A 26,671-nucleotide genomic window follows, 5' to 3' on the forward strand; every position below is an offset into this window, starting at 1 on the left:
CAGAAAAATGAATAAGCAGCTGTACTGTCTAAAATAACCCAATCGCTTTGGATTACCAGTGTGACGCGAGCAAGTTTAGTAATGTGAGGTGGAAGTAAAGTTTGTGTGAGTTTTAAAGATGGCGTACCAAACAGTTCGGCAGGAGTATATGCAGATTCCTATAGTTACAAGAGCGTATACAACGGCATGTGTACTTACGACAGCAGCGGTGGTGAGTTTTTTCGAATGGTGCTGCATTTCTGTTTCATTTCCGTGTTAATTGTGTTAGCTATAATTTAAGAATTTACAATAATTGATTTGTTTGTTCAGTGGAGGTAGATGGGTTTTAACTTTTGAAAACAATAGAAGCGTACTGTGCAGTAGAATAAGTGGTTTTAAGGTTTGTGAAGTAGTTCCAGAACTTGTGAGCTATTCTATGATTTATGCAATAATCCCGTAATGGGCGCATGGGGAAATCGGTTTAGTTGATGAGGGATGACAAGTAGGGTTACCACCTGTCCCACTTTGCGAGGGACAGTCCCTCTTTGAGCAGTTGTGTCCTGACAAAAAATTGTAAAAATGGCAAATGTCCTGAGATTTTAGGACAAAATTATTTCCTATATTTTATGTAATAGTTGCATAAAACAGTTATTCTGTATCTAAAATACCTAAATGTTATAAGAAACAGAATAAGCAACTAAAATGCTACAAGAATAAACTTTTATTTAGGCAAAAATGTAAGTTCTAACTTTTGTACTGACCGTGGGTATGTGTCGGACTGTGAAATCTGATGTTTGCAGCAAAAATGTCCCACTTTGCCCATTTGAAAAGGTGGCAACCCTAATGACAAGTATGTAATTTTTGAAGTTAACATGGTGTGCTAAGCTTGAATGACAACATGTTTTGATATTGTACACTACTTTTTTTCTAAGGCTAACCTGGGAGCTCTGTTTGCAGGGGTAGACCTGCGGAGATCCGGATCAATCGTATTAAACTGTTCGCGGTTTTAAGTCTGTTTATTATAGAATCAGTCGTTAATACATTTTTTACAACTGATTACACATCCCAGTGAGTGTCATAAACTCTGATTTAATTCTAAAGAGTGTATTAAGGGCTGTGTTAATGACCTATATCTGGGGAGATTGTGCTGACTTTCTGCCAGATTTACTGTCTTGTCGAAGCTGCTTGACATTTGTCAAGACGGTTTGTGTTCATTTTTGCTTAACCTTTTAACTAGGTAGTTGGACTGGTGCAAAGACGTTTTTAAGACGTGACGTGCTGTTAGTACAGGATCATATTTTTAATAGTTACTGTGAATTTATTATATTCTTTCTAGAAATGGATTGTTTAACTTGTCTACCTCCCTAACAAATTTTGTATTTGTTGCTTGTGGGCCTAGAAGCTCTAATAATATGTGATGTAATGACATTGTGCTTAGCGTGTTGCTGAATGTTTTTTACATAAAATGTTTATTTTTTTCGTATGTACGTGTGAAATTTGTATAGTCTTCCTTGTGTATAGCAGTATCAAGAAAACAAATTTAATTCACTGACAACTGAAACAAATTGAAAAGTAGAAGCATTAGTTATGCATATTTGACATTTTTATTTACTGGACCAGTAATCAATAAAATACAACTCTGTCATATATAATTTATTTTTTTTCTTTTATTGTACTCATTCCCAACAACCCCAGACACCAGTTAAGAAAACTGTTAGTATTAGCAGCTTCCATTGCTGTACCTTTACATTTTATTGGTAGAGGTGATCCTGGATTGTGAATATAATTAAAACAAGATCCAAACATAAATAAATGTTTGCCATATTGCAGGAAGTAGCCCCATGATTTATAATACTAAATGCTTTAATGCTGTCTGATTTTGGAATAACTATACACACAACATCCATGTATATTGCAGTAGATGAAATTCATTCACTACTCAAGCTTTGACATTGGTTAGAAATCTCCACAAGTAATTTATAGCATGGTGATAAACATAGACTAAAACCCTACTTTAGAACACACTGGTTGTGCCCCTGTATTAAACCTGACTAGGCTACTATCTAATTGAACTAAACTTTGCCTAGCCCTCACTACTCAGAAATTAGTACATATTTTATCCCTATAAATTCTGTTTTGCATTTGTTTTCTTCCTTTTTACATTGTGTATATACTTAACCTGCCTCCCCTCTAGACCTTAGTCTTTCTATTTATGACTTATAACTGCATATCACATAGTAGAAGCGTTCTGGCGCTACAAGTTTTTTGTATATCCTCACAGAATAATATGTTTAACCTGCAGTATTTTTTTCTTTTTTTATATTTAATTCTGCCATTTAGTTATCTTTCCTGTTATTTTTTGTGTTTTTAGGTACCTGAAATCTGCTAGTTTAATATGAATATTGTCGTTTAGTCTTATTTTGTATATTGATTACTAAGTTTTTCATTTATCTGTATTGGAGCTTATCTCCTCGGGCCTCTACTGAAAATGGACGTGTATCCAGTTAGACTAGCCCAGTCAACAAATGTAAAATAAATAAACTCTTCATTTTGTTTGTATTGTCTTATAAATGGCCATAGGTTCTGTCACAGAACCGTGTCCTGCAACTGTTAATTGTATAGTTTAGTTTGTTTTTTGGCTGCCTAAAACCATCAATCAGCTTGAAATGGGTTACTGTAAAATGTTCTTTACAATCAGTTGTATCCAGCTGTCAGCACATCATGTTATTCTTATTGCTTAAGTTTTAGTGTTGTAAACTATATGATTTCCGGTACTGATATTTTTTTATTTGCTTGTTTGCTTACTTACTGTTTGGTAACTGGTTAGGTGGACTGGTCTAGAGATTCTTTTTAAGTCTTGGTATTGATGGTAATTTAAGGGGATACAAGACAAAAGTAGTTTAAGAATGGTGTGAACTTAATAATAAAATGGGGGTGGAATATAGAAAAAAGGTAAAAGAAGAGAAGCAGCATAAATTTTTATATTGTAAGTAAGCTTGTGTTTTTGTTCACCAGGTGCTTGGGAATATATTGAATACTTTGCACATGTTCAACAAATAGTGACTTAGAGTGGTGATTACATTATACATGCAGTGGTGCAGCGGTTAATGTTGTCTCCTTACAGCAAGAGGTTCTCTGGTTTGATTCCTGGCTGGTGTGACTCCTGTGCGGAGGCGCAGATAAATAGGTGTTGTAAGTACAATAGTTATGTTAAAATTGTGTACTGTTTACAGGATTAAAGTACTTTGTAAATTGATTTGTGTTCTGTGTAAATGAATGAGTCCAATAACTGTATGTAAAATTTTGCATTTAGTTGGGCCCAAGTTTACGTGTTGTCCATACTTTGAAAATAATTGGTACCACAATTGTGGAATCTTTAAGTTTATAGGTGTGTACTAGGCTAATGGCCTTGGAGCCTTTACAAGCCTAGCTCATAGAAGTGTCCTGGCATCATGCTGCCCGACGTTAGTTCCAAGTCCCTCCATCAAGTAGAGCCACTGGAGTGATCCCTTGGGTGAACTTTCTACTTCCCATCCACTCATCAAGATTCGTCTTGAAGAGGGCCAGTGAGGTGCTCTGCTTGGCATGTATGGGAAGTCTTTTCCAGAGCATGGGCAGTCTTGAGTTATGAACGTGCCCCTCTAGCATGTTCTGTTTGTGGTAATGAGATTGAGGTCTCTGTGGTGTGGAGGGATTGGGATTTCTTTGGCTGTAGCATTTCTAACAGAGCTGTGTCAGACATGGCGTCAAGCAGAGATCTACTCTTAGTAGATATGAGATGGAGAATAGCTGGAGTTTTGAGTCTGTCCATGTAGGACATGTATTAAGGCCTAGAATCCTCTTTGTGGGGTACTTGTGTGGCCTGTTGTGTGTGTCTATTGAGGTACATGCCAAATGGAGCATTCTTCTCCATGTCTGGCCTAATGAGGGAAGAGTAGAGAGAGAGAGAGAGATGATTACCTCTTTCTTCCTGGATACAAAACCCTTGCTAATGAGATGTGCCACATAGGACTTTCTGACCACAGTGGCAGTGTGGTGGTCTGAGAGGTTGCTGTCAACCTGCGTCTCCAGATCTCTTATAATGCCTTCAGTGTTCAGTGGCCTCCCATCTATGGAGTAATTGGTGGGAACTGCGTTTTTCATCTGTAGGATGTTTACATCACTCGGGGAGTTGTTAATGGCTCCCAGCTTGCAGTTGTTTGCAAACTTGGTCAGCCAGAGTCCCTCCGTGTTGGCCTGGACTTCTGAGAAGCAGATGCCAAACAGGAGAGGACCCAGGACGGATCCCTGTGGGACTCCACTTGTGACTGTTTGGCAGTCTGACTTGGAGCCCGCTTCTTTCACACTGTGGGTTCTACCTGTGAACCAATTTGCAACCCACCTAGTGATTATAGGGGTTGATGCCTAGTTTGGTCAGTTATATCAATACTTCTTGAGTGGGGAATGGTATCAAAGGCTTTGGCCAGATCGAGGTAGACTGTATGAATTGCCTTGCCCTCATCCACAGCTTTGGTAACTGACTCAAAGAAGTCAACCAGGTTGAGCAGGCATGATCTACCTTTCCCAAAACCAAATTGCATGGGATCCAGAGTTTGGGAATTCTCTATATCCTTGTTAGTTAGGTCCATGAGGATGCGCTCCATAGCCTTACATATCATACTTGTCAGGCTAATGGGGTGATGATTCCCAGGATCTGTAGTCGCTCCCCCTTAATAGAGAGGGCCAACTCGAGCAGTGCACCATCCAGTAGGGACAAAGCCTGAGGTGAGGCTGTGATTTTAAACAGGGAACACAGATGTGGTGCCAGTTCACTTTGTAGTTCATATAGAATGCATCCATGGATATTTCTGGGTCCCATGGAAGCTTTTCTTGGCCTTGGACAATGCAGCTTTAACCTGTGCTGCAGTAATGCTGGGTGCCTGGCATTCCTCCAGTATTGTGATTGGTCCTTTGGGAGGCCGAGTGGGGTAAAGTTGGCACCAAATCTGTCGGCCAGTATGTTAGCAATATCTGTTGGCTCAGCATAGGAGGTACCATTGTGCAGTAACTAAGCAAACCTGGGTATTGCCGTGGTGATTTTTGATATAACTATAGAAGGTTTTGTGGTCGTTTTTAGTGTCTGTCGCAAATCTGCCTTCATAGCTGGCTTTAGAGGTTTTGATGAGGGATCTCAACTTTTTGTTGACACTAATAAGGGAGTTTGTCCAGGCTTGGAACTTCACTTTTTTTGCATTAGTTTCTTCCTTCTGTTGAGTTTATTAATGGCAGGGGGACCACCAGATTGGCTGCTTTTTTTCTTGGAGGAGAGCGTCTTGGTTCTGTTCGGTATAACTAGTTCCATGTTCGTACAGTGCATTGGTGTATGATTATGCAGTCCTGCATCTATTTTCCATTGACACAGGAGCCGTGAAGTTAGCCACCTCTGTTTTTCAGGAGCCCAAAGTCAGCTTTAGAGAAGTTTTTCATGATGATTTACTTTTGCGGGGTGGGGGGTGAGATGTGGATTTCCATGGTGATTAGATTGCGGTCAGATATAACCAGGGAGGAATTGACTACTGGTGTAGAGTAACAGGTGCCCATGGTGGTAATAACCAGGTCAAGGATGTTGCTTCCTCTATTGGGGGTAAGATTGAGCTGGTCCAGGGCATTGGAATTGATGAATTCCAAGAAGCGTTGGCCCAGTGTATTGGTGCACTAGTAGTTTTCCGAGTTGATGGGAGTGGTAGTTGATGTCACCTAGTATGAGAGTGTTGGGTTGGACTCTAAAAGTTTCCAGGGTGATTAGGAATGTGGAGTTTTGTGTTTTGTGTGTGTGTTGCAGTAAAATGGAGAAAATTTGGAAAGTAAACTTGTTTCCATGCAGCAATGAACAACTTAAAGCAAATATCAGGGGAAGATGAGGAATGAGTAGAAAGATTACTACAAACCATGGATGATTTTAGCATGAGAGGGACTGGTTCAAATCAGACTTGGTTGATTTTATTTTTATAACTAGGAATTAAAGGAAGCTACTACAGTTGGAATGTTCACTAAGGTTCCTTAACAGGAGAATCCAGACTGAACACATGGTTCTGTACAGATAGTGTAAGAAGGCTACCTCTTCTATGCCTTATTCCCCTATCCCTATACTCTCTCCTGCAGGTTACTGTGAGGGGAGTCTATGCTTGGCATACAGGGCATCCTGTGATCCAACTCTGAAGGACTGTATGATTATCTGCAAAATGAACTGCATCAGAACCATTAGATTCAAGGATTCTGCTTGTGGCATAAGATATATGCTGGTAAGATGGATATGTTTCAAAGGATCCCCATGCTCTGGAACAGGTTGCCATCAATGTGAAGCAAAGTCCATCCCTAAACACTAAAATGTAACCATGACCAATGTATGGGGAAATCTGAAATTGACTTTGGGTCTGGACCCTACATATCTGAGTTTGGGCCATAGTTACTGTTTGCCTCTTAACATATACCCCCCCCCCTCTGTAAACTCTAGAAGGTTCCAAACTAACATACCCTCTACTAAAGAATGCCCATAATACATTGAGACGTAATTGGGTTGGGTTTGAATGGCTACGCTTATAAAGACCTTGGTGGTGGTTAGCCTAGTATATACCTATGGATCTGTGTCCTAGCTGGCCAGGTACTTCAGCAGCAGTGCATGCTAACATTGTTTGTGAGATGTTTTATTGTGAGAGAACTTCTTTCTGGAATAAGTGCCCTTCACCAAATAATTGTAACAAATTAACACTGCAATGCAAGATTTATTTTTTTATTTGCCTTTTGTTTACCGGGAAAGTCCACTGGGCCATTCGGAGCCCGTTTTCAGTGAAGGCCCGGAGAGAGAAGCTCCACAGTACAAGAGCAAAGGTGAACACACACATTTAGAATACAGTTTAGAAGTATATACAAAAAATTAACAAATTGGTTGACAAAAAATTGGCAAACAGGTAACAAGTAAGAGTAAGTGTTACATGAATTTTTCAAGGTATTACAGCAGTGAGAATTTTCACTGAATATTTGATATTGGATAGGAAAAACAGTTGTAATGAACATTCTAAGGAGGCTTGATACAAGTGCAATTCCAGATAGGAGGGTAGTTCATCTTGTCGTGTAGGACACAGCCTGGGACACTGGTCCCATTAATGCTGTGTTTTTGGCTTTGGAGAGGTCTGTTTTAACCAGAGTGTCTGATTTTTAGGGCACTACATTCTTCTGGTATGGTTATGGGCCCTTTTGGGTGTGAGGGGGGGGGTGAAGTTTGCACTGAACCTGTCTGCCAGGATGTTGGCTATATCGGTCAGTTCGGTGTATTTTGTGCCCTTCTGCACTAACTTTGAGCAGATCTGAGAATTGCCACTTAGATTCTTATCTTTGGAGTCCATGGTAATTTTTCTTTCGAAGCTAGCCTTGGATGATTTTATGAGGGAACGTAGTTTCTTGCGGATACTGATCAGGGATGTCTTCCCTTCTTGGGATTTTACTCTTTTTTTTTTTTTTTTTTTAAGTTTCCTCCTTCTGTTGTATAGCTTGTTTATGGCAGGGGTCCACCAGACTGGTTTCCTTTTCTTGGAGGATTGAGTCTTGGTTTTGTTTGGGATAGCACGATCCATGCTTTTTTGTAAGTGCCTGTAGAGTGCATTAGTAAAGGATTTTGCAGCTTGGACAACTTTGCCCTTTAGCATGGGGGCTTTGAAACTTCCCACCTCTGTTTTTAATTAACGTCAAGTTTGCTTTTGAAAAGTATTTCACGGTGGTTTCTTTGACCGGGGGTGGTGGCGGAATGTGGGTCTATATTACTAGAACGAATGCTTAAATGTTCGAGCCTGTAAAGGTCTACCTTTACAGATCGAACACTTAAGCGTTTGAAAATGTTAAGTTAAATAATAAAAAAAAAAAGTATGAAGGAAGGGTTTAAGCAGGGGGCCAAGCCCCCCTGCACCCCCCACACCCCCGCTACTTAAATATACCAACTCCGAGATCGCATTTCACTGAACTACAGTGCGGAAATAGGAAATTTTATGTTTCCTAGTGTTTCCAGGAATGTGGAGTGGGGGTCCTGGGACATGGTGGGTGATCTGTAGCAAGCTATAATTTGAATAGCAGTTTTGCCCATTGTTAGTTGCATGTGGATGGTCCCTGAAGCATCGTGCTGTGCCACTAACCTTGACGAATATGGATACTCCCCCGCCTTTTGTATTTCAGTCCGGGTTTTGTGGCCAAAATGTATGGTAGGAGTTGTAGCCTGGTAGTGCTGTGATGCTCTCTGGAGCTTGAAACCAGGTTTCTGTTACTGCACATATATCGACTATTTTTTTTTTTTTTTTTCTTTTTCTCTCTCTCTCCATACCTCTCCATACTAAGGAGTGCCTCGAGTGCGTGCATTTTGATGTTTGGACTTTTGGCATTCAGTAGCATCACCCTCAGTTTTTTGTTAATTGTGCTATTTATGGCAGTGGGTTTGTCTTTTGAGCCTTGCCTAAAAAAGGCACTATGGGAGGTGGCAAGAGCCTTGGACAGTACCGGCCTAAGAGTGACAGGTGCAAGCTGTCTCTAGCGAAGCAGCGTGGCTTGTCGAGTGTGTCATCCCAGTCTGACGGATACTGGATCTCCTTTGAATGACACCAGAAGCTTGGCCAATTGTTGAAATTGATTTTCTCTATACTGTGGTATCATTCTTGGTGAGGGCAGGATGCTGCTCAGTGTCATACCAGCCTGGGCTACATGATCAGAGAGCTCCTCCATGTCTCTCTCCATGTAGTCCAGGGAGGTATGGCTCAGGTCATTCACACCAATATGGACAATGGCAGTCATATTTGTACTTATTCTGGAGTGACCTGAGTGCTTGTGTTAATGTGGCAGATCCTGGCACCCAACGGGCATCTAACGGTAACCTTCTCCTTGTTCAGCCTAGTGAGTGGGACGTCAGTGTGCCTGACTATAGAGTCACCTATTACTAGTGTGTTGGGTATGTTATTTTGCCTTAAGGGCTGTGATTGTGTGGTACACTGGTTTTGTGAAGTATGTGTTTCATGGTTTGTGTTGGGGGGGGGGGTGGAGGTTGCTTGGATGTCTGCTTTGGAGGTCTCTGTTGCTTTTGCATATTTTTATTGAGCCTCTAAGTATGTTTTTGTGTGTTTTTTGCCGGTGCTGGTTTCATAGGTCTATGTGAGGCTGGTGCAGTGATGCAAGTAATTCCCTTATCCTCTTGACTGCCTGGTCCAGTCTTGGGTTGAGAGAGCTTAGTCTCTAGTTTGGCTGTATAATTGCATCTCTCGCATGTATTAGTGTTTGGTGGAAGTAGGAGAGGGTTGTCTGTGTACATGAGGCAATTGTAACTGTGACGACCTTGCCCTTGCCCAACAATCAAGGAGTCTCAATCCTCACCACTAACACCAGGGAGGTCATCTCCTAGAAGAGGAAAGGATAACTTATACACGCAGTAAAGTACAATTTCCCTTCTGTGCACACAGAGATCAGTTGGTCTGGGGCTGGTTGCTCCCTTGCTCACCAGGTCCCCAAAGCTATAGGGTCCAGATCTCAGCCTAACTGGGCAAGCTAAAACCTCTAGTACCCTTTGTCCAGCCAGTGCTTCGTGTCCCTGCCAAGTAGCTGACACAACACGCATACACTTTGAGACAAGTATCGGTACAACTTCAGACACTCCTGGGAAAGACTGAGACAGATTTTCCAACTGTGCCCCTTTACCCAGACTATATGGTAGTAATTACTGCCACTACCCAGTTAGTAATATCGGCTACTAATAGGCCCTTAAGAGTGTACATTTATTACTGTGCAATATTATTATCCAATGGTAGTATGACTAACAGTCGAGGCTTACTTTAGAGTGGCCTATTACAATAAATATGCAATGTACTCTAGAGCTTATCTGTACACATCAACCACGGGTAGAAGGTTTTAAAAATATTTAATAAACTATAAACACAAGACAAATCTACTACACCAGAGAGATATGAGTTCTGAGATCACACAAACTTAAAATAATACAGTAGGACAGGTTTGATTTCAAAGAAAAATACCTAATTAATCTTTACTAGCTTTAACTATTCCTACAAGAAATCACAGTGCTAAAACTTGCATGTGAGCATAAGGCAGAGTGCTGATAAGTTAGATGTCAAAATGCTTCCAGGTCTGTTTTGAGAAATAGTATTTAAACATTACTAACAAACATATCTCTTGAGGCCCTCCCAAAATTTCATCATTTTTGACACTTAGGTTTTCCCAGTATTCTTATTGCATCATCTTAACACCTGGTCTGAGTTCTCAGGCCACAAACTGCATTATTTAGCAATCTAACACCTCCTCAGAAACTTGCAACAATACAAGACATTTCACATGTATATGCTATCAGAAACCAGAGCAATAAAGCACCTTCCACATCTAAATTCTGGTCATAAACTTTAGTCTTAAAACAATGGGTATGAAATCTTCATCCAGCTGCCCTGGAGCCGAATTCTAACATGAAAGGGTACAACATGGTTCACTGGGCCAGTAGAGTGCAATGTTGTCACATATTTTGTAGTTCCACATTTCACAGTGTTCTCTTAAATTTAAAAACACAAGCCTGTATTTTACATTTATTTATACAGTTAATAGAATTAGGTTCATAGATTTAGTACTAGGCTAACTGCCCTTGCGAGCCATTTTAAGCCTACCCAATTATCCCTTGTGAAATTCAAACCCTACACCTTAGCCATTAGGCCACCCAGTTATATATCAAATTCTATTTGACTAGGCTGGCAGCCTTCGCCCATCTCTCCCCAGTCGTCACAGTAACATTGCCTCAAAATGGCCAGATTCACCAGTTGGAATGGAGAGTACACGTGAAACTGCCCTTTGGACATGCCTGGATAGGTACAGTGAACTGTTTTACTGATTGGCTGGTAAGGTCGAATTGAGAGCCTTGTCCTTCTCTACAGTATAGGGGGGTCTAGTGCTCAGGTTTATTAGTGCTTGCAGTGCTAAGGTTTATTAGTGCTTGCTATGAGTTTTGAGCGTGCCGGGATGAGAAGTGAATGGTTTGAGTGCATAAGTTGAAGTGTTTGTATAGTTCCAAGGGAAAATTGAAGAGTAGACTTTGTGGAACGAGGAATAGTTATATACCCTAGCTAACTGGTGCTGCGCAAATGTGGATTTTATAGCAGGGAAATAAGAGAAATTGGCCCAAAATGGCCAATAAACTACTAATTTCTGGGTTGAAACTACTCCAGGGACAGGCTGCTCAAAGCTCCTTCTCTCACAGTGAACAGAGAAACTTCCTTCTATCCAAGTAAGGTATGGGCAAGCACAGAAACTTGTAACACAGCCCTGGAAAACATAGATATTTTTTTCAGAAAATAAAGCAGATAAAATCAAAACACTTTAAATGGCTATCACACTTAGGTGTGTAGCCTACAGCAGTTAAACAGGTAATTTAAACCCAAAAATAACTTTGTTAAAGTGTTATGTTGTAAAAAAAAAATGGATGGTATGCAGTACTATAAAGGTAAAATAAGTCTCTTGTATCAAGTTTTCTTTTAAGTAATATATGACTAAATCATCTTCTGCCTGCCACTTTTCTATCCTATCAGATTCTTCAAAGCATGACTGCCGCATTAAATGTTAATTTAAATAGCAGGCACAAGCCCTTTTTTTAGTTTTATTTTCCCAAGTATCCATTCTGCTTTTTAAACCCTAAAACTTATTCCTTAAAATTTATTCCCCAAACCATAATTGTCAAGGATGTGATGTTATCAAAAGCTTTTCTGACCTCTCCTACCAGTAGTCTTCATTTTTTTATTGATCGGTTATGTTTCTTAGCATTATTTGCTTTTTAATATGATGCACCCTAACTGTCTTGACTAACTTTCACTTACCCTTAAACTTTGATTCTAAGTAGTAATTCGTAATACATTTTGACTATTACTAGTGGTATCTGAAAGAGACAAAACAAGAAATGGAGATGAATCTCAGAACCCACAGGGGAGCAGGAATGAACACTGAGGGGGGTAAAAACATAGACCTGGAGGAGGTACAGCAGCGTTCAGGTCATGCGAGTAAGCATGCTGCCCATTTCCCTAAGGGTAAGTGAAAAAGACAGCACTCTGATTGGAAAGGTTACAAATGAAAGCATAGCTAACTGCAGTTTAGGACTATGCAGAATGTTCCCGTTTTTGATGCCATGATTTTGCTTTGCCCTTTGGGTAGTGGGTTATTTGATAAAATTTAAGGGTTGTACTCAGCCAATGATGCCAGACACAGGAATTTTATACATTAGATGAGACAGGAATTTTATACATTAGATGAGACAGGAATTTTATACATTAGATGGCAGATAATGTAAGATAAGATAAACCTTATTGCTCTGTTAACCCTTTGGAAATGGAGCAGTACCTTAATCTGTGTAGCAACCCAGATATCTGACCCCCCCCCCCAACACACACACATGCTGTCCTCTGAGGTCTTGACATTGTCATTTTTAGGCAAGCTGTAACTGTCTGAAAGGTCTACATGGCAGTGTGGGCAGTGAAATTGTCAGTGCAGTGAGATTTATATAACAAAAAAAAAAAAAAAAAAAAGGAAGGAAAATGGAGAAAGAGGACAAGGGGGGGGGGTGCGTCTGTTCTGGGACCTTCGTCTTGAAGCTTCATTTGCAGTTGTGGGAAGATTGTTTATACACTCTGTCTCCAGAAGTAGAATTACTTGTAAAAGCTAGCTGTGCATATTTTGTGCACTCCTGTCAGATTTGAGCCTCATTTAGTACTGCATTTTTTCATAAACAGTTGCTCCTAAATTTCTGCATTTTTTTCATAAACAGATTTACTGCTAAATTTCTACGTAGTTTGGTGCCATGGAGGGTGGCAGAGTTACAGAAGTGAGAGTATTGCATATTCTGCTGCAGGATCAGTGCTTCAGTACTTTTATAGTGTATATTCTAGTTTTGCTGCTAGAATGTTATACTGCTAGTCATTTATCTGCTTCAAGTTGCATTCCAGTGCTTTTCTGTTCCCCTGTTTTGTATCTGCCCCATCCCCACTGAGGCATTGAGCTAAAGTTTCTGAAATTCTAACCCACTCTGGGTCCATGACCTGTAGCTCAAAATCTTAGGATTAGAGCTCTCGTATTGGCTTTATTTGAATAGTTTTGTGCAGCTTGAACTTTCCCCAGTCCTTCCACTCTTTTCCCGTTTTGGTTTTAAAACGCTGTGTGTCTGGCATTCTCCCTTTTTGGTAATCTGATTTCCAAAGTCCTCCCTCCCCTCTATTGTCTGTGTAAGCTATTTAAGTGCTCTTCCCACTCTCTATAGATCGTAATACTGGGTTCCCACCCAGAAAACCAGTATTGCTAGAGTAAACCTCCTTAACTATGTATTGTCTTCTCCTTGGTTCCCTTGCCACACTGAGAGGCTCCTGAATTAATCCTGATCCATCCTTGATAGATAAGAGGTTTATTTTAATTATTTTGCACTTTGGTTAACTGTTTTATAGTATTACTTTATTTTTGCTTTGTTTTTTTGCACTTAACTCATTTTAAAGGTCCCTAATGCTCTTCTTTCTAGGTAGTTTAACTTGTTTTATGGTAACATTACACTCTCAAGCAGTCTTTTTGTGTTTTTACATTTAGAGGACTGGGGTAGACCATCTGCTGGCAGTAGGTGGTCATCTGTTCTGTCAGTTAGGAAGCCAGTTTCTTGTGTTTAAATGCCTGTATAAATTTGGTGTGGTTGCACGCTATTTTCCATTGTGCAGCCATGGATAATAGTACCCTGTGTAGAGTGTACCCCTTAGAAACTTTCATTACAAAACCACCTCTGAACTGTACAAGTAGCTGTGAGTGTAGAACTACTTTGTGCATTGATTAGCATAGAGAAGGTAGTTTGCGTGTTGAGGGGCACTGCCCCTTGAATTTTAGTATTATATAGCCTAGTGTAGTCTCTAGCCCCAAAAGCATCTTTAGTCAACCCACCATTAACCCCTCCTGCACCGTACCCTTTTATCTCTCCCAGTTAAGGACCTGACATGTATTTGCACTTCTAATTTTTCCACAACCAGTTTGGTGGATGTGGGTAGTCAGACAATGAGCAGTTGTCAAATAGGGTCATAGAAGGTTACTAGACTAATGGCCCTAGACCCCTTACGAGCCTAGCCATGTTTATCTTGAGTTGCCCCAGTTGTCAGTGGCTTGGTGAGACTAGTTCACCGAGATAAGGGTCTGTGGTAGTGAATACTGACTTCCTCTGTCCAGGAAGGACATGGGCACCACCCCAGGAGTGAATTTGTGGTCACCTCTCCATTGATTTAGGTCGTTTTGAAGAGCGCCTTGGATGGGCTCTGTTTCACATGTAATGGAAGCTTGTTCCAGAGAAGTAGCCATCTCTGGGAGATGTATGCATCTCTCCAGCATGACCTGCTCATATAAGAGGCTAGGTTAAGATCATGGAGTGAATGACCCTCATGCAGTTTGATTTACGAATGTGAAGTATTTCCATCGGGGCTGTGCCAGTGACTGGTAACCCCTTAGCAACCCCTGAGAGGCAGACTGCAGTGACAGGTCACCCCTTAGCAACCTGTAAGACGCGGAGTACAGTGACAGGGCTTTCAGTCTTTCTTTGCAAGACTTGTTTTGTGTGCCCTGTAAGTTCTTGGTGAGAAACTTCTGTAGTCTAATTTTTTCAGGTGTCTGAGGTACATGCAAAAGGGAACATTGTACTCTTATTGGTCTGAGGGATGAGTATAATGGAGTTGCAACATCCTTGGATCTAGATGCAGTGCCTTAATCGGGTTAGTATCATCCTAAGTAGCACTGGGTCTGTTCTTGAGGGGGGGGGGTGATGTCTATAATGTAATTAGGAGGGATGTTGGGGGGTTTGCATTTGGCTTTTAATATGTGGTTTTGGCGCCAATCATTTGTCTACTTTAACCCTGCCTGCAGTATATTAGCATTGTTGGGGGGCTCTAATTGCTACCAGTTTGCATTTGTTAGTGAACTTGGTCAGCCATAGGCCATCCAAGTTTGAGTGGACTTCTGAGGAATTCCGAACAGTAAGTGGCCCAGCACAAAACCCTGTGGTATGCCACTGGTGACTGGTCTTTTGCTAGAGGTGTTGTCACCCACTTTGACAGTATGTTTCCGTTCAGTGAGGCAGTTGTCCACCCATCTGGTAATGCAGGGGTTCAGTTCTCAGTTTGGAGAGTTTTTCTGTAATACCTGGGTGGGAGATTGTCAAATGCCTTGGAGAGGTCAAAATAGGTGGTAGGCACGGTCTTTACTTTGTCCAGGGCCTTGGTGACTCTTTCCTCAAACATCAACCGTGTTTAACAGGCATGATCTACCTTTAATGAATCTGAACTGGGGTGGGTCCAGCGTTTGGAGATTACCTGTGTCCTTGTTAATAAGGGTCATAATGATTCTTTCTATGGCCTTGCAGATGAGGCTAGTTAACCTTATGGCTTGTTAATTCCCAGGGTCGGATGATGGTTTCCCTTTGTGCAGAGGGATTACTGTTGCTATCCTCCATTCCACAAAGCATAGCCAGTTCACAGGCTGTGGTTAAACAGGGATCCAGCTAGGTCCAGTTTTAAGTTTAAAAGGCAACCTGGGATGTTGTTTGGGTCCACTGATGCTGTGTTTTTGGCCTTGGAGACTGCCAAAATGACCTGCTCTGTTGAGATAATAGGCTGAGTGGTTGTAGGTATACTTTTGGGGGATGATTGGAGGAGATGGTGGGTGGTGGAAGTTGGCTAACTAGCTGACCGATGTGGAGCGGTTACATCCAGTTGAGTATGTGTGGTGCTGTCCACAACCAGTTCAGCGTATAGCTGGCTATCCCCTTTTAGATTTTTGATGTATTTAAGGAATGCATCATGATTATCCTTGGCTAGGGAAGCTATTTTTACTTTGTAGTTAGCTTTGGTGGACTTCACAAGATCTCTAATTTGTTTAAGCTATAGAGGGATTTCTTCCTCTCCTGAGACTGTTCCCTCTTATATAGCCTGTTTGTACACTGGGTATACCAAGGTGGCTTGTTTTTTCGGCAAGACCTGATTTTAATCCGATCAGGTACAGCCAATTCTATACAACTGCTTAAGTGGTTAGGGCATTGGTGTGCATCTGCATAGGAGTCCATATTCTCTGCATTTTGAGGGGGCTTTGAAACTTCTTATACCATTTGTCTTCAATTCTTAAGCATTATCTGATCTTATAATTGCATCAAAGGAGACTGATTTGATTTATGGTCAGATCTTACTGGGGAGACATCACACTGAGAGGTGAGGGTGCACTGCGCTCTCATGTTAGTGAGTACTATGTCAGGGACATCTGAGCCTCTCATAGGTGTACTGACTAGCTGTTTCAGAGTATTTGCATTGACAGTCCAAGAACCTCTGAGCCAGCATGTTTGTAATTGTGTACATTTCCCAATCAATGGTAGAATAAATTTTCCCATGAGTAAGGTGTAGGGACTTTGACAACTGATTTCAGTAAATCAGGTTTGCAGTATGCTTCCTCTGTTTCATGGTAGGGGACCTATAGCAAGCTGTTATGTGGTGGAGGGCTTTGCCTGTAGCTGGACATGGAGTAGCTAGAGTGTCATACTGTTTGAGGTGTACTTTTCCTTAATGAAGTTGGATGTACCTCTTCCTTTGGTTCTTTCATGCTCAGTATGTGGTCTGAATCTATGGAAGACATTGTAGTCTTGCATGGTTGTGGTGCTTTCTGCGTCTTTGATCCATGTCTTTGTGACTGCAGACATCAGCATCCTCCAAAGTAAGGAGAGCTTCCAGGGAGTGCAGTTCCTTGTTTAGGCTCCTAGCATTAAGCAGTAGTACCTTGAGTTTATCTAGAGGATTTTGTTGTGTTGGGAGGTTAGTTATTTTGACACTGCCTAAAAAAGACAGAATAGTGGTGGCTAATGTCTTTGCCACTTTCCAAAAGCCTAGATGAGACAGGTGTGAAACAGCATGGCCTGTCAACCATGTCTTCCCAAACTGACAAATATCGGATCCCCTTGGACTGACAACAGAAGTTAAGCCTATTATTAAAGTCTGTCATTTTTTTGTTTGTATTGTGGCATCCTTGGAGAACCTAGAAATGTTAGGCTTATACCAGACTGTGACATATAATCTGAGAGCTCAGTCATGTGTCTTCATATAGTACATCTAAAGTAATTCACCCCCCCCCCCCCATAGACTGTGACGGAGTTGTAAAGTACTTGTGGTTGAGTGACTTGATGGATCCTGGCATCTGACAGGCAGCTAATTATAACCTGCTCCTTATCCAGCCTGGCGCGAGGGACATCCATGTGTCTCACCGTGGAGTCACCTCTGACCGATATACACTTTGTGGTGTTACTCCTTTATGGGCTTATTTGTTGAGACTCTGGTGTACATGTTGTGGTTGGTTGTGTGCAAGTTGTTTCTGTTTTGGAGGCCTCTGTTTTGGTAACTTACTAGTGAGTATCTACTCGTATGTGGGCTGGTGTCATGTCCTTATTTATTGTGGGAATTGTGTGTTTGCTAACAGCCTGTTTGGCATTCTATTTCTTTGTGAGTCTTGCCTCCAATTTCATAGTGTAACTACATCTCTCGTACAAAGTATTTGGTGGTTTCAAGAGTAAGTGGTTGTCCGTATACGCAAGACAATTGCTACATTGCCTCAGGATGCCCATGTCTATAAGGCTGACCAGAGAGACTATGTGGAAACTGGCCTTCCGTGATAGCTGGCTTTTGCTTTGTGCTTTTATTAGGGAAGGGAATGGGTTAATACTGTGCTAGTAGCGTCAAATGGACCTGTACTTTGTGTAGGCTAAGGATGGTCCATAAGGCAACGCTGCTTAGTGCGCAACTAAGTTGCTCCTAGAGCAGCAGCAAAGGTTGGAAGGGTTTCACTGATGGCTGTTTAGGGAGAAACTGGGCTTCTAGGCTTGTGTGTCTGTACAAGGCACTGCTAACCACCTCTGTGCAAAGAGCAGCACCACATAAAGCAAGGTTTAAATATGAGCAAAGAGAAACTAGTTTTAAGCTAACTTCCAATCAGAAAAGCACGCAATAAGCCTTCGACCAGTAAGCCCCAACTCAGTCAGGTTAGATAAATAAAAAAGCCGCCTTAATGTAGAATAGCTGGTTTGGAGCCCAAGTGTAACAAGACTGCACAAACTGCCTGCAGCAGTCGTACAACTAACAGATGCAATGTAATGCAGTACAGTTAACTACTGAAAGCAGCAGACGGTACACATTTTTTGAATTGCTAAAGTACAGTCACAGTATATTACAAGTAAAAAATACTTGCACCCCTTTTTGTGTGCCTCCCAGCTCAAATAGACCAGGTAAACGCGTACTGCCACTAGATGAATAATCCCAGTCCTAATGTAAAAACACTGTAAAGGAGTGTCCGGAGTGAAATGCTACCACAAACAAAAGTACAGATACAGCAGTGTCCTTTAAACAGCTTATAAAATTGGGGCACTTAAAGAGCCAGTCAATTATACAGACTTTATAAAGGCACTAAAAACAAGCTAAGCTGATTTTTAATAAGCCCTCTAGCCAATAAAACTGCATGCAGACATTTCAAGTGTTTCTCCAAACTAAACAGACCAGGCCACCTCCCAGTGCACTGGATGGAAAGTCCACTGACCTCTTGATGTAAAAATACACTACTTTATTTGTATTTATTTCAGTTTGATGACCAGGGTGGTAGTTTTCAGTGGAGGCCCAGGGAGAAATGCTCCACACATACTGAAAGAATCCTACAATAGTTGCAAATACAAGCAGTTGAATATAAAAACACATGCATTGATGAAATGCTTAAAAAGAATAGGCAAAATGATACCATGTCTAATATTTACATATATTACACTTTTTCTCTCAAAAAAAAAAGTCAGGGTTGAGTTGACCTTGGTCATGTAGAGGAAGTATGGAAGTAGATGAGCACTGCAGAAACAAGTATAGGGTGTAGTGCTTGGGTGATGGTGAAAGGGGTTAAGTAGTGGGGGAACAGGAGCATTCCCACTTTGAAACTAGGTGAGACTGTAGGTGAGATTTGAACTTAGAGCAGCTTTGGATATTTCTGAGGGTAGCAGGACGATAATTCCATAATTTAGCTAAGGAGCAAGATAATAGTAGATGTCCTGGGGGTCTCAAAGGTTTGTATATTTTTAGAAGATTGTTGTTTTCAGATCTAAGTGGGTGGTTAGGAATGTATGGTCTTAAGGAGGTGGACAGTGGGACAGCTAGAAGGCTGGAATATAAGCTTGTGGGTAGTAGTGAGTTTAAGAACATTGAGGTAGTTAGGAAGTTAAACCCATTGCAGAGTGTGTAGAGAAAGGCAGTGGTGAAATGTGTTTCTGGAGGTGGTGGCAAATTTTGAGAGCATGTTGTAGCAGGTTTCGGGCTTGGACTGTATTGGTGAATAAGGGAGAACCATACATAAGAGATGGTAAGAGGTAAGTGTTCATCTGGTAGGAGGAGCGAGGTACTGATTGTGTCTGTACAGGAGACCTGTTTTTTGATGATAGTTTGAATGTGTATGTCAAATCTTAAATTTTCATTTATTATGACTCCTAACGGTTTGGTATGTGACACTTCCTATGGGGCTGCTGTTCTGGGCAGTTACTATAAAAGAGTTTGTCTAAATTTGTATTTTTGAATTGGATGAAGAGCATTAGCTTTGTTTTCTTGGCATTTAAGGGGAGGTGATTATCGTGCATCCAAGAGTCTGTATTTGAGAAAGCTAATTGAGTTTTGTGAAGGTCAGAGAGGGGTGTTTGCTGAACAGATGATGGTAGAGTCCTCTGCACATTGAATTTGTGTGGTATCCGAGAGAGACTGGTGGGAAGTTTATGAAAATGTTAGAGGAGGGGGCCAAGGACAAACTTTGGGGAATACCGTTTGGGGTATGTAGAAATGAGGAGAATGAGTTATTCCATTTTATGGCTTGTTTATCAAAGAAGTAGCTAGAGAACCAGGTAATAGAATGGGAGAGGTTGAGAGAGGATAGTTGGGATAAGAGTAAGGGGTGGGAAACGGTATCAAAAGGTTAGAGAGATCAAGGAACAGTGTGGAGACAAATTTACCAGAGTCACAAGCAAGGTTAGTAGAGTCTAGAAGTGAGAATAGGGCAGTAATGGTACTGTTGCCGGGACGGAAACAGTGTTGTCTTGGTTAGCAGGTTATTTTGGGTCAGATAAGATGGCATTTGGGAAGTGTCAGTGTTTTTGCCTCCTTTATGGAGTGGGCTGGTTTAAGCATGTTTCCAGAGGGAGGGGGCATATGATTATTGGATAGATCTGTTTATTATGATAGAAATTGGGTATGCAGTGCTATTTGCAGATAGTTTGAGGAAAGATGCGAGTAAGGCAGCCGGGGCAGGAGAGCATGGTTTCAATTGGAGAAGTTTGTTTATTTTTATATGTGAAGACTGGAGAGAAATTGAAATTTGGGGTGGGGAAGTCTGATTTGGAAGGTGGGGGGATGAAAAGGAGTGAGAAGGTTGTAAGTTTAGCAATGAAGTTATTGAAAAGAGAGGCAGTTTCAGGATCAGTATAATTTAGGTTTGGGCATGGGTTATTCTTGTTGCTAGGGTGAAGGAGGGAGGAGATGGATCTCCATAATTTTCTAGGGTTGGATAAGTGGTCAGATTGTAGTTTACTATAGTATGATTTGTCGTCCCTGATTTATTTATTTTTTTACTGTGTTAAGACGTTTAAATTCATTTGGGACAGAGGGTGATTTTATGTTTGGTATATTTTCCATTTCTTATCTCTTGGGTGCATAGTTTGTTTCTTTGGTTAACCAAAGAGGGGTAAAAGCTTTAACTCTCTGTTTTTAGTGGAGCGAGATTAAGAAGGTGGAAGAAAGTGCTATTAAATATTCAACAGCACTGTCGAGACAAAGTTTTTAAGGGTGACAAATCTATTATTTTTAGGCAGTCTATGAATGTTGGGGAGTTGAATTTAGAGAGATTGTGAGTTTGAATATAGTGATGGTGATTTGGGAGAGGGTGACACTCTGCAAATACAGGCTGGTGGTCACTAAGCGAGTCAGGAAGAATGCCAGTATCTGAAATTGGGTTTGGATAAGACATATGAGCCAGTCTATGATGGAACCAGTGGTACCATCTTTGCCCAGTCTGGTGGGAGAGTTGATTAGTTGGCTGTAATTAGCTGGGTGTAATTGTAAACATTTATATTTAGAAAAGAGGATGCACATTTGTTGCCCAATTTATGTTCACATCACCTAGGATAAATGTTTCGTGTTTGATGGCTGAAAAGCAGGAGAGTATATCTTCAAGTATGGGGATGTTACCTGGGGGAATGTAGATGGCAGCTATTCATATGGATTTATGTTGGAGTTTGAGGGCAATAGACAGTTCGGAATTGGCGAATGTAGGAATGGAATTGGTGTAGGGAGTAACAGTGTAGGACTTTTTTGTTGGGTCTGTCTGAGTGTGTTGTTTGGCAGCCAGATGGGAAAATTTCATTATTTTTTATACTTTTGATTTAAGCCAGGTCTCTGTGATGGCAACAATATCAGGCTGGTTGTGAGACAGCCAGGCATGAAAGGTGGGAATTTTTATTTTTGAGGCTTTGGGCATTAATTGAAATGAAACAAAAGTGATTGGGGGTAGGGGAATGAGGTATGTGAGGATTTGTGTTGGGTGGGTTGTTGATAGGGCCAGGGTTGGGGTGGATGGAATGAGAGAGAGCCTGTGTCAAGTACGAGAGTAATATAGTGTGATATGGACTGTGCGAATAGGTGGAAATGTGGTGATTTTAGTAAGACCGGGAGAGAGAGGGATATGAGTGCGCTAGGATGGGTAAGATTGTGAATTTAAATTGGAGGATTGTATTGGAAAAGTAGACCTCATGGGCTATATAGGCAAAAGAGGGTTGAATAAGTATGTATGAGGGTTGCTGTGTAATGTGAGAATAAGGTGGGGGGTTGAGGCAGGTGAGATAGGAGGGGGTTGTAAGTAGAGAAGAGATTAGTATGAGGCTGAAAGAGTATGTTATAGTATTAGACGTAATGTTTGTGGGGGTAATTGTGATTAGGTGAGTAATGGGAGGATTCGGAGTTCTGGTTGGTTAATTGGGTTAAGTAGGGGTAGGAGGAGTTGTGTAGGATAACTCCAGATGTAGTTGGGGCAGGTGGGAATTTGGGAGCAGGGTAGGGGAGCGAAGTGAGCCTATATGGCAAATGGAGTGGGTAGAGCCGAGGAGAAGGGAGACTTGCCAGAAAGGCAAAACAGTCAGTGGTGTGGAGGACGAGACCTGGAGCTAGGGAGCAAGCTCAGAGGTGGCTGATAACAGGGAAAGACTCTGGGCCAGATGCAGAGAAAAAGGTAAGCTAAATAGGGGAAACTGTGGGTGAGTGCTTACTCAGGGCTGCTGAAGGGGAAATGAACAGGGAATGGAGCAACACTGCCACCTAGTGGCAAAACTATAAAAGACTGCAGGGGAATACCAGGAAAAACAGACAAGGGAGTAAAGAAAGAACTGTAAACCTCAGTATGCTGCTAGCGGACACGCGGTGTAGTACAAAGTTAGGATAAATTGAAGTAGAGCAAGTAAAAATTCACTATAGTTACATACATGCTAGTTCTAATCCTTTGGGGAGGCTGTGTGGTGCAAATGCACTTCAGAATCTCTGAGTAGGTCTTTCAGGGGCAGGATGCAAGGGAGATTAGTTGAGCAGTGGGAAGACACCTGTGCGGTTAAACAGAGCAAAAGCAGGCTATAAGGAGAGAAAAAAAAAAAGAGATGTTATAGTAAAGGTGCTAGTAATAGGAAGAGGTAGGATGCAGCTGAGAAGTTCAGTGTGATTTGAAGTGGGTGGCCTGGAGGGGGGGGGGGGTCATGAAGTCTGGGAGAGAAAAAAGTGAGAGGGGGAACAGACAAGTAGATACAGACTAGAGGTGAGGAAAAGCGTGAGAAATGCAACTACAGTACAGGGTTAAAACATGAAACAAGCAACAGTTGCAGCTCATTCAATGAGGTAATATATAATGCATAGTAAGTAGGTCTTAAAACAACTACGCAGCGGTGGTACTTTTATCCAATAGTTAGCTAGATAGTGAATTCAGAGCAAGTAAATCAGTAGAACAGACAATGAGGCTAAATGCACTTTTTCAAATGAGCACAAGGAAAGACAAATCAGGATATCAACAGCAGTGTAGAAAGGGAGGAGCTTATTAAGCTCAATTTACACTTGGGATGGGCAGCTTAAAAGCACAAGCTTTAAAAAGCAGATGCAGAAATGGGGGGGGGGGGGGTGGAAAAAACCTAGCAGGGAATTTCCAGCATTAGTTTATGCAGGCTTAATTTTTTATATTCATTGACAATCATTTAATCCTTTTTTTAAAAAAATATAGTATGTGTGGTGTGTGTGCGTGTGTATATGCACAATCTCTGAATGCAAAACCCTTGCATGTAAACACTCTTAACAATCTGGTTGTCAAAAACGCACCCACTACATCCACTAAACATAGTACGCACCACACACACACATTTATGCTGAGACACTTAAAATGCAATCTTGACAAATCTGCAAGATCTCTGATATTCCGTTGTCCTCCACAAACCCAAAATCACTCAATAAAAACACAACGGCTAACGCTGCACATGCATCCACACCCAGTGGAGCGTAGACTACCAAGCATGCAAGGCAAGCCAGTACACTACCCAGGACTCTAGTCCTAGGGGATTCCATTGTACAACTACTGATGCCCCATTCACCAGGCTGAACAAGGAGTAAATAACTTCCAGGTGCCTATCAAGGGCCAGGGTCTGTCAAGTTATGCATGCATTCAAATCCTTGCACCACAGGTACCAGTATGATTGTCATAGTCCATGTAGGTGTAAATAGCTTGAAAAATATCTCCATAGACTATAGAGAGAAAGATATGGAGCCTTCAACATGTCCTAGGCTGGTATGTGCCTAGCATTGAGCAGCATTCTACCTTCACCAAGGATGATGCCTTAATGTGAACAGATTAGGACCAACTTTAATAACTGGCCTTGTGTTTGGTGTCATTTTGGGGGGTGTATGGTATTTATCAGTATGAAAGGACATGGCTAACATTCCACGTTACTTTACCAAGTATGGCCTGCACCTGTCACCTGTAGGTTTGAGTATTTGGTAAAACCATTCTCCTCCTCCATACAGATGACTTTAGGCAGTGCCAAATTGACAAGCCTTCCAACATAGCAAAATTTGCCCTAGAAAATCTAAAGGTGTTACAGCTCAATGCCAGGAGTCTAAACAAGGAGCTCCACTCCCATCAAGTCCTCCTCACAGTGGAGAATGTGGGAGTCTGTGCAGTTACTAAGACCTGGTTTAAAGCTGCTGAGAGTACCCCAGCAGTGCAAGGCCTTGGTGGCTTCCACATGTTTAGATCAGCAGCTGCAAAGACTTGACACCTCCACCTTTAGTCCCGATCCAAGTACCAAGCATATTTCTAGGTTGATTTAAACATGCTGATGCACTGGTATTCCTCTATATCCAGTTTACCATAGACCATATTACATACCATAGACCATATTACATAACCTATCCTAACAAACTATAGTTCATCTTCTGTACCATGCAACTCATAGGTCATACTTAGACAATATTGGAGACCCTCACTGTTCAACCAAATAACCATATTCATGGGGGACTTTAATTATCCCTCCTGTAAAGTAGGAATCCTCCATGACCCCAAACACCCTTGGCCAGTTAATGCATACACCTTCTAAAGGTATAAACATATTGGATGTGGTAGAAATCTAGGCGAATACTGCACCTTCCCCCAGTGTCGTGTCCCCCCTGGTAAGGTCGGACCATAAAGTAGTCTCCTTCAACATAATAAATTCTACAATTCCCAGCAAACCCTGCAACAGTTAGAAACTACACCAGGACAAACTACCTTTTTATTAAGTGATAACCTGTCAAACTTTCAAGCCCCTCCAAATCCAGATAACGCAGCAGACTATGCAGAATTATTTACGAAAGCTCTGTACAGCCATGTCAATGACTGCATATAGGAGTTGCTGCGCTTACAAAATGTACGCCTAAAAATAACCTCTTTTAAAAAAAAAAAAAAAAAAAAAATACCCTGGTGGAATCCAAAAATTTAAACGGGTTATACATATCAAGAAAAAGTCCAATCTTTTTATTTATTGTATTTTATTTACATTTGTTTACTGGGAAATTCCAACTGGACACGGGTCCTTGTTCAGCGGAGGCCCGGGAAGAAAAGCTCCACAGAAAGACAGAGTAGATGGTAAACAACAATCAAGGTATGAATACAGTAGAGGTGATCATGACATGGAGAAATACAGGAGCAAATTTGGTACAATTGAGTAGTAAGCTCTAAATTACAAACATTGCGAAATCGGACGTAAAACACAGTGCTACAAATTTTCAAACGGTAACTAGATAACAGTAATAATAGACTAAATGAATAAATCCTGGAAGGATTAATGAGCAGTGAGTAATCTTCAGTTCAGTTTTATAGTGATAGAGGGGATACTGTAAGTCTGGGAAAGGAGAGAAGGGTTGAAGGGGGGGTTTATTAGACTGGGTTAGGACAAGGGCTAAGCCAGTGAGAACTTGGGTGAGATTTAAGTGCAGTCTGCAGGAAGGAAGAGGAGTTATGGTAGTGGGAAGGTTGTTTCTGAGCTTGGATATTCCGCAGGAAAATAGTGCTTCACCTGCTGAGTTTTTGGCTTTGGTGACCTGGAGTAGATTTTTGTTGCAGGAGCCGTGTGGTCTGGAGGAGTGGTAGGGTTGGAGAACTGTACGGAGCGATGGGATTCGGAGAGGGTGATTTACTAGATTATGAGCTGCGGTAAGAGGCTTCCGTGGCAAAATTTGGGTTTTTTTTTTTTTTTTTTTTGTAGCAGGCTTTGAGTTTGTGTAGATCTGACTATCTAAGATTTGTAAGTATGGGAGATGCATAGAGTAAGGTGGATATTAGTTGGGAATTGGCGATAGAGATTCTTGCTGGTTTGGTGAGGTATTGTCTGCTTCTATATGACACCCAGTGTTTTTGTGAACTTTTTTATTGTTCGTGATATGTGGGTGTCAAATTTGATATAATTGTCAATCTGTACACCAATCATTTTTGTGCGAACTGTTGGTGAAATGGAGGTATTATCCTTGGCTTGAATAGTGAAGTGTGGGATGTTTGTGGGTAGATTTAGAGGATTGGAAGATGAGGAGTTTGGTTTTATTTGGATTGAGGAGAAGCTAGCTTAAGTTTGAGAGAGTTTAACTTGCTGGTTCAAGTCCAACAAAACAAATTTTGAGGTAAACCGTATCATCCCAGGCCAAGGAGAACCAATAGTCTTCTTTAGCTACATCTGAATACTCAAAGATGGTGCACAAGTGCGCCAAACTGTTAGAGATGTCACATTTATGGAACCAGATGATGTAGCAGATCTCCGAATGACAAATTCAGCTCCAACTTTACCCTGCTCTCACCCCCCAGGAAGTACCATTTAACGCAATTTCCTCCAACTATCAGAACTGAGCAGGCCTTAGATGTGCTCTATAAGGCCAAGAATAAAGTTTTAATGGGCCTTTAATGTCCAGGATACCTTCTAAAATTGCCTGAAATATCTCATCCTGGCCACTGGTGTCACTAATCAATGATAGCCTTTGCCCAGGCTTCATGCCATGCAAATGGAAGACTGTTCCCCCTCATACAGATGGGTGAC

General features: G+C 41.3%; 1 protein-coding gene across 1 annotated transcript in view; it reads left to right on the forward strand.

The window, feature by feature from the left end:
• The first annotated feature begins 27 nt into the window (after nt 1-27).
• DERL2 (derlin 2) overlaps nt 28-26,671 on the forward strand; it is a 352,209-nt gene continuing 325,565 nt past the window's right edge. The window contains exon 1 of the mRNA XM_044054041.1: nt 28-211. Coding sequence (XP_043909976.1) covers nt 119-211 — 93 coding nt within the window. The 5' untranslated portion in view covers nt 28-118. The remainder of the gene's footprint in view (nt 212-26,671) is intronic.

This window comes from Protopterus annectens, chromosome 13.part0, assembly GCF_019279795.1.
Source record: "Protopterus annectens isolate FY-2018-M chromosome 13.part0, PAN1.0, whole genome shotgun sequence".
Taxonomy (NCBI): Eukaryota; Metazoa; Chordata; order Ceratodontiformes; family Protopteridae; genus Protopterus; species Protopterus annectens.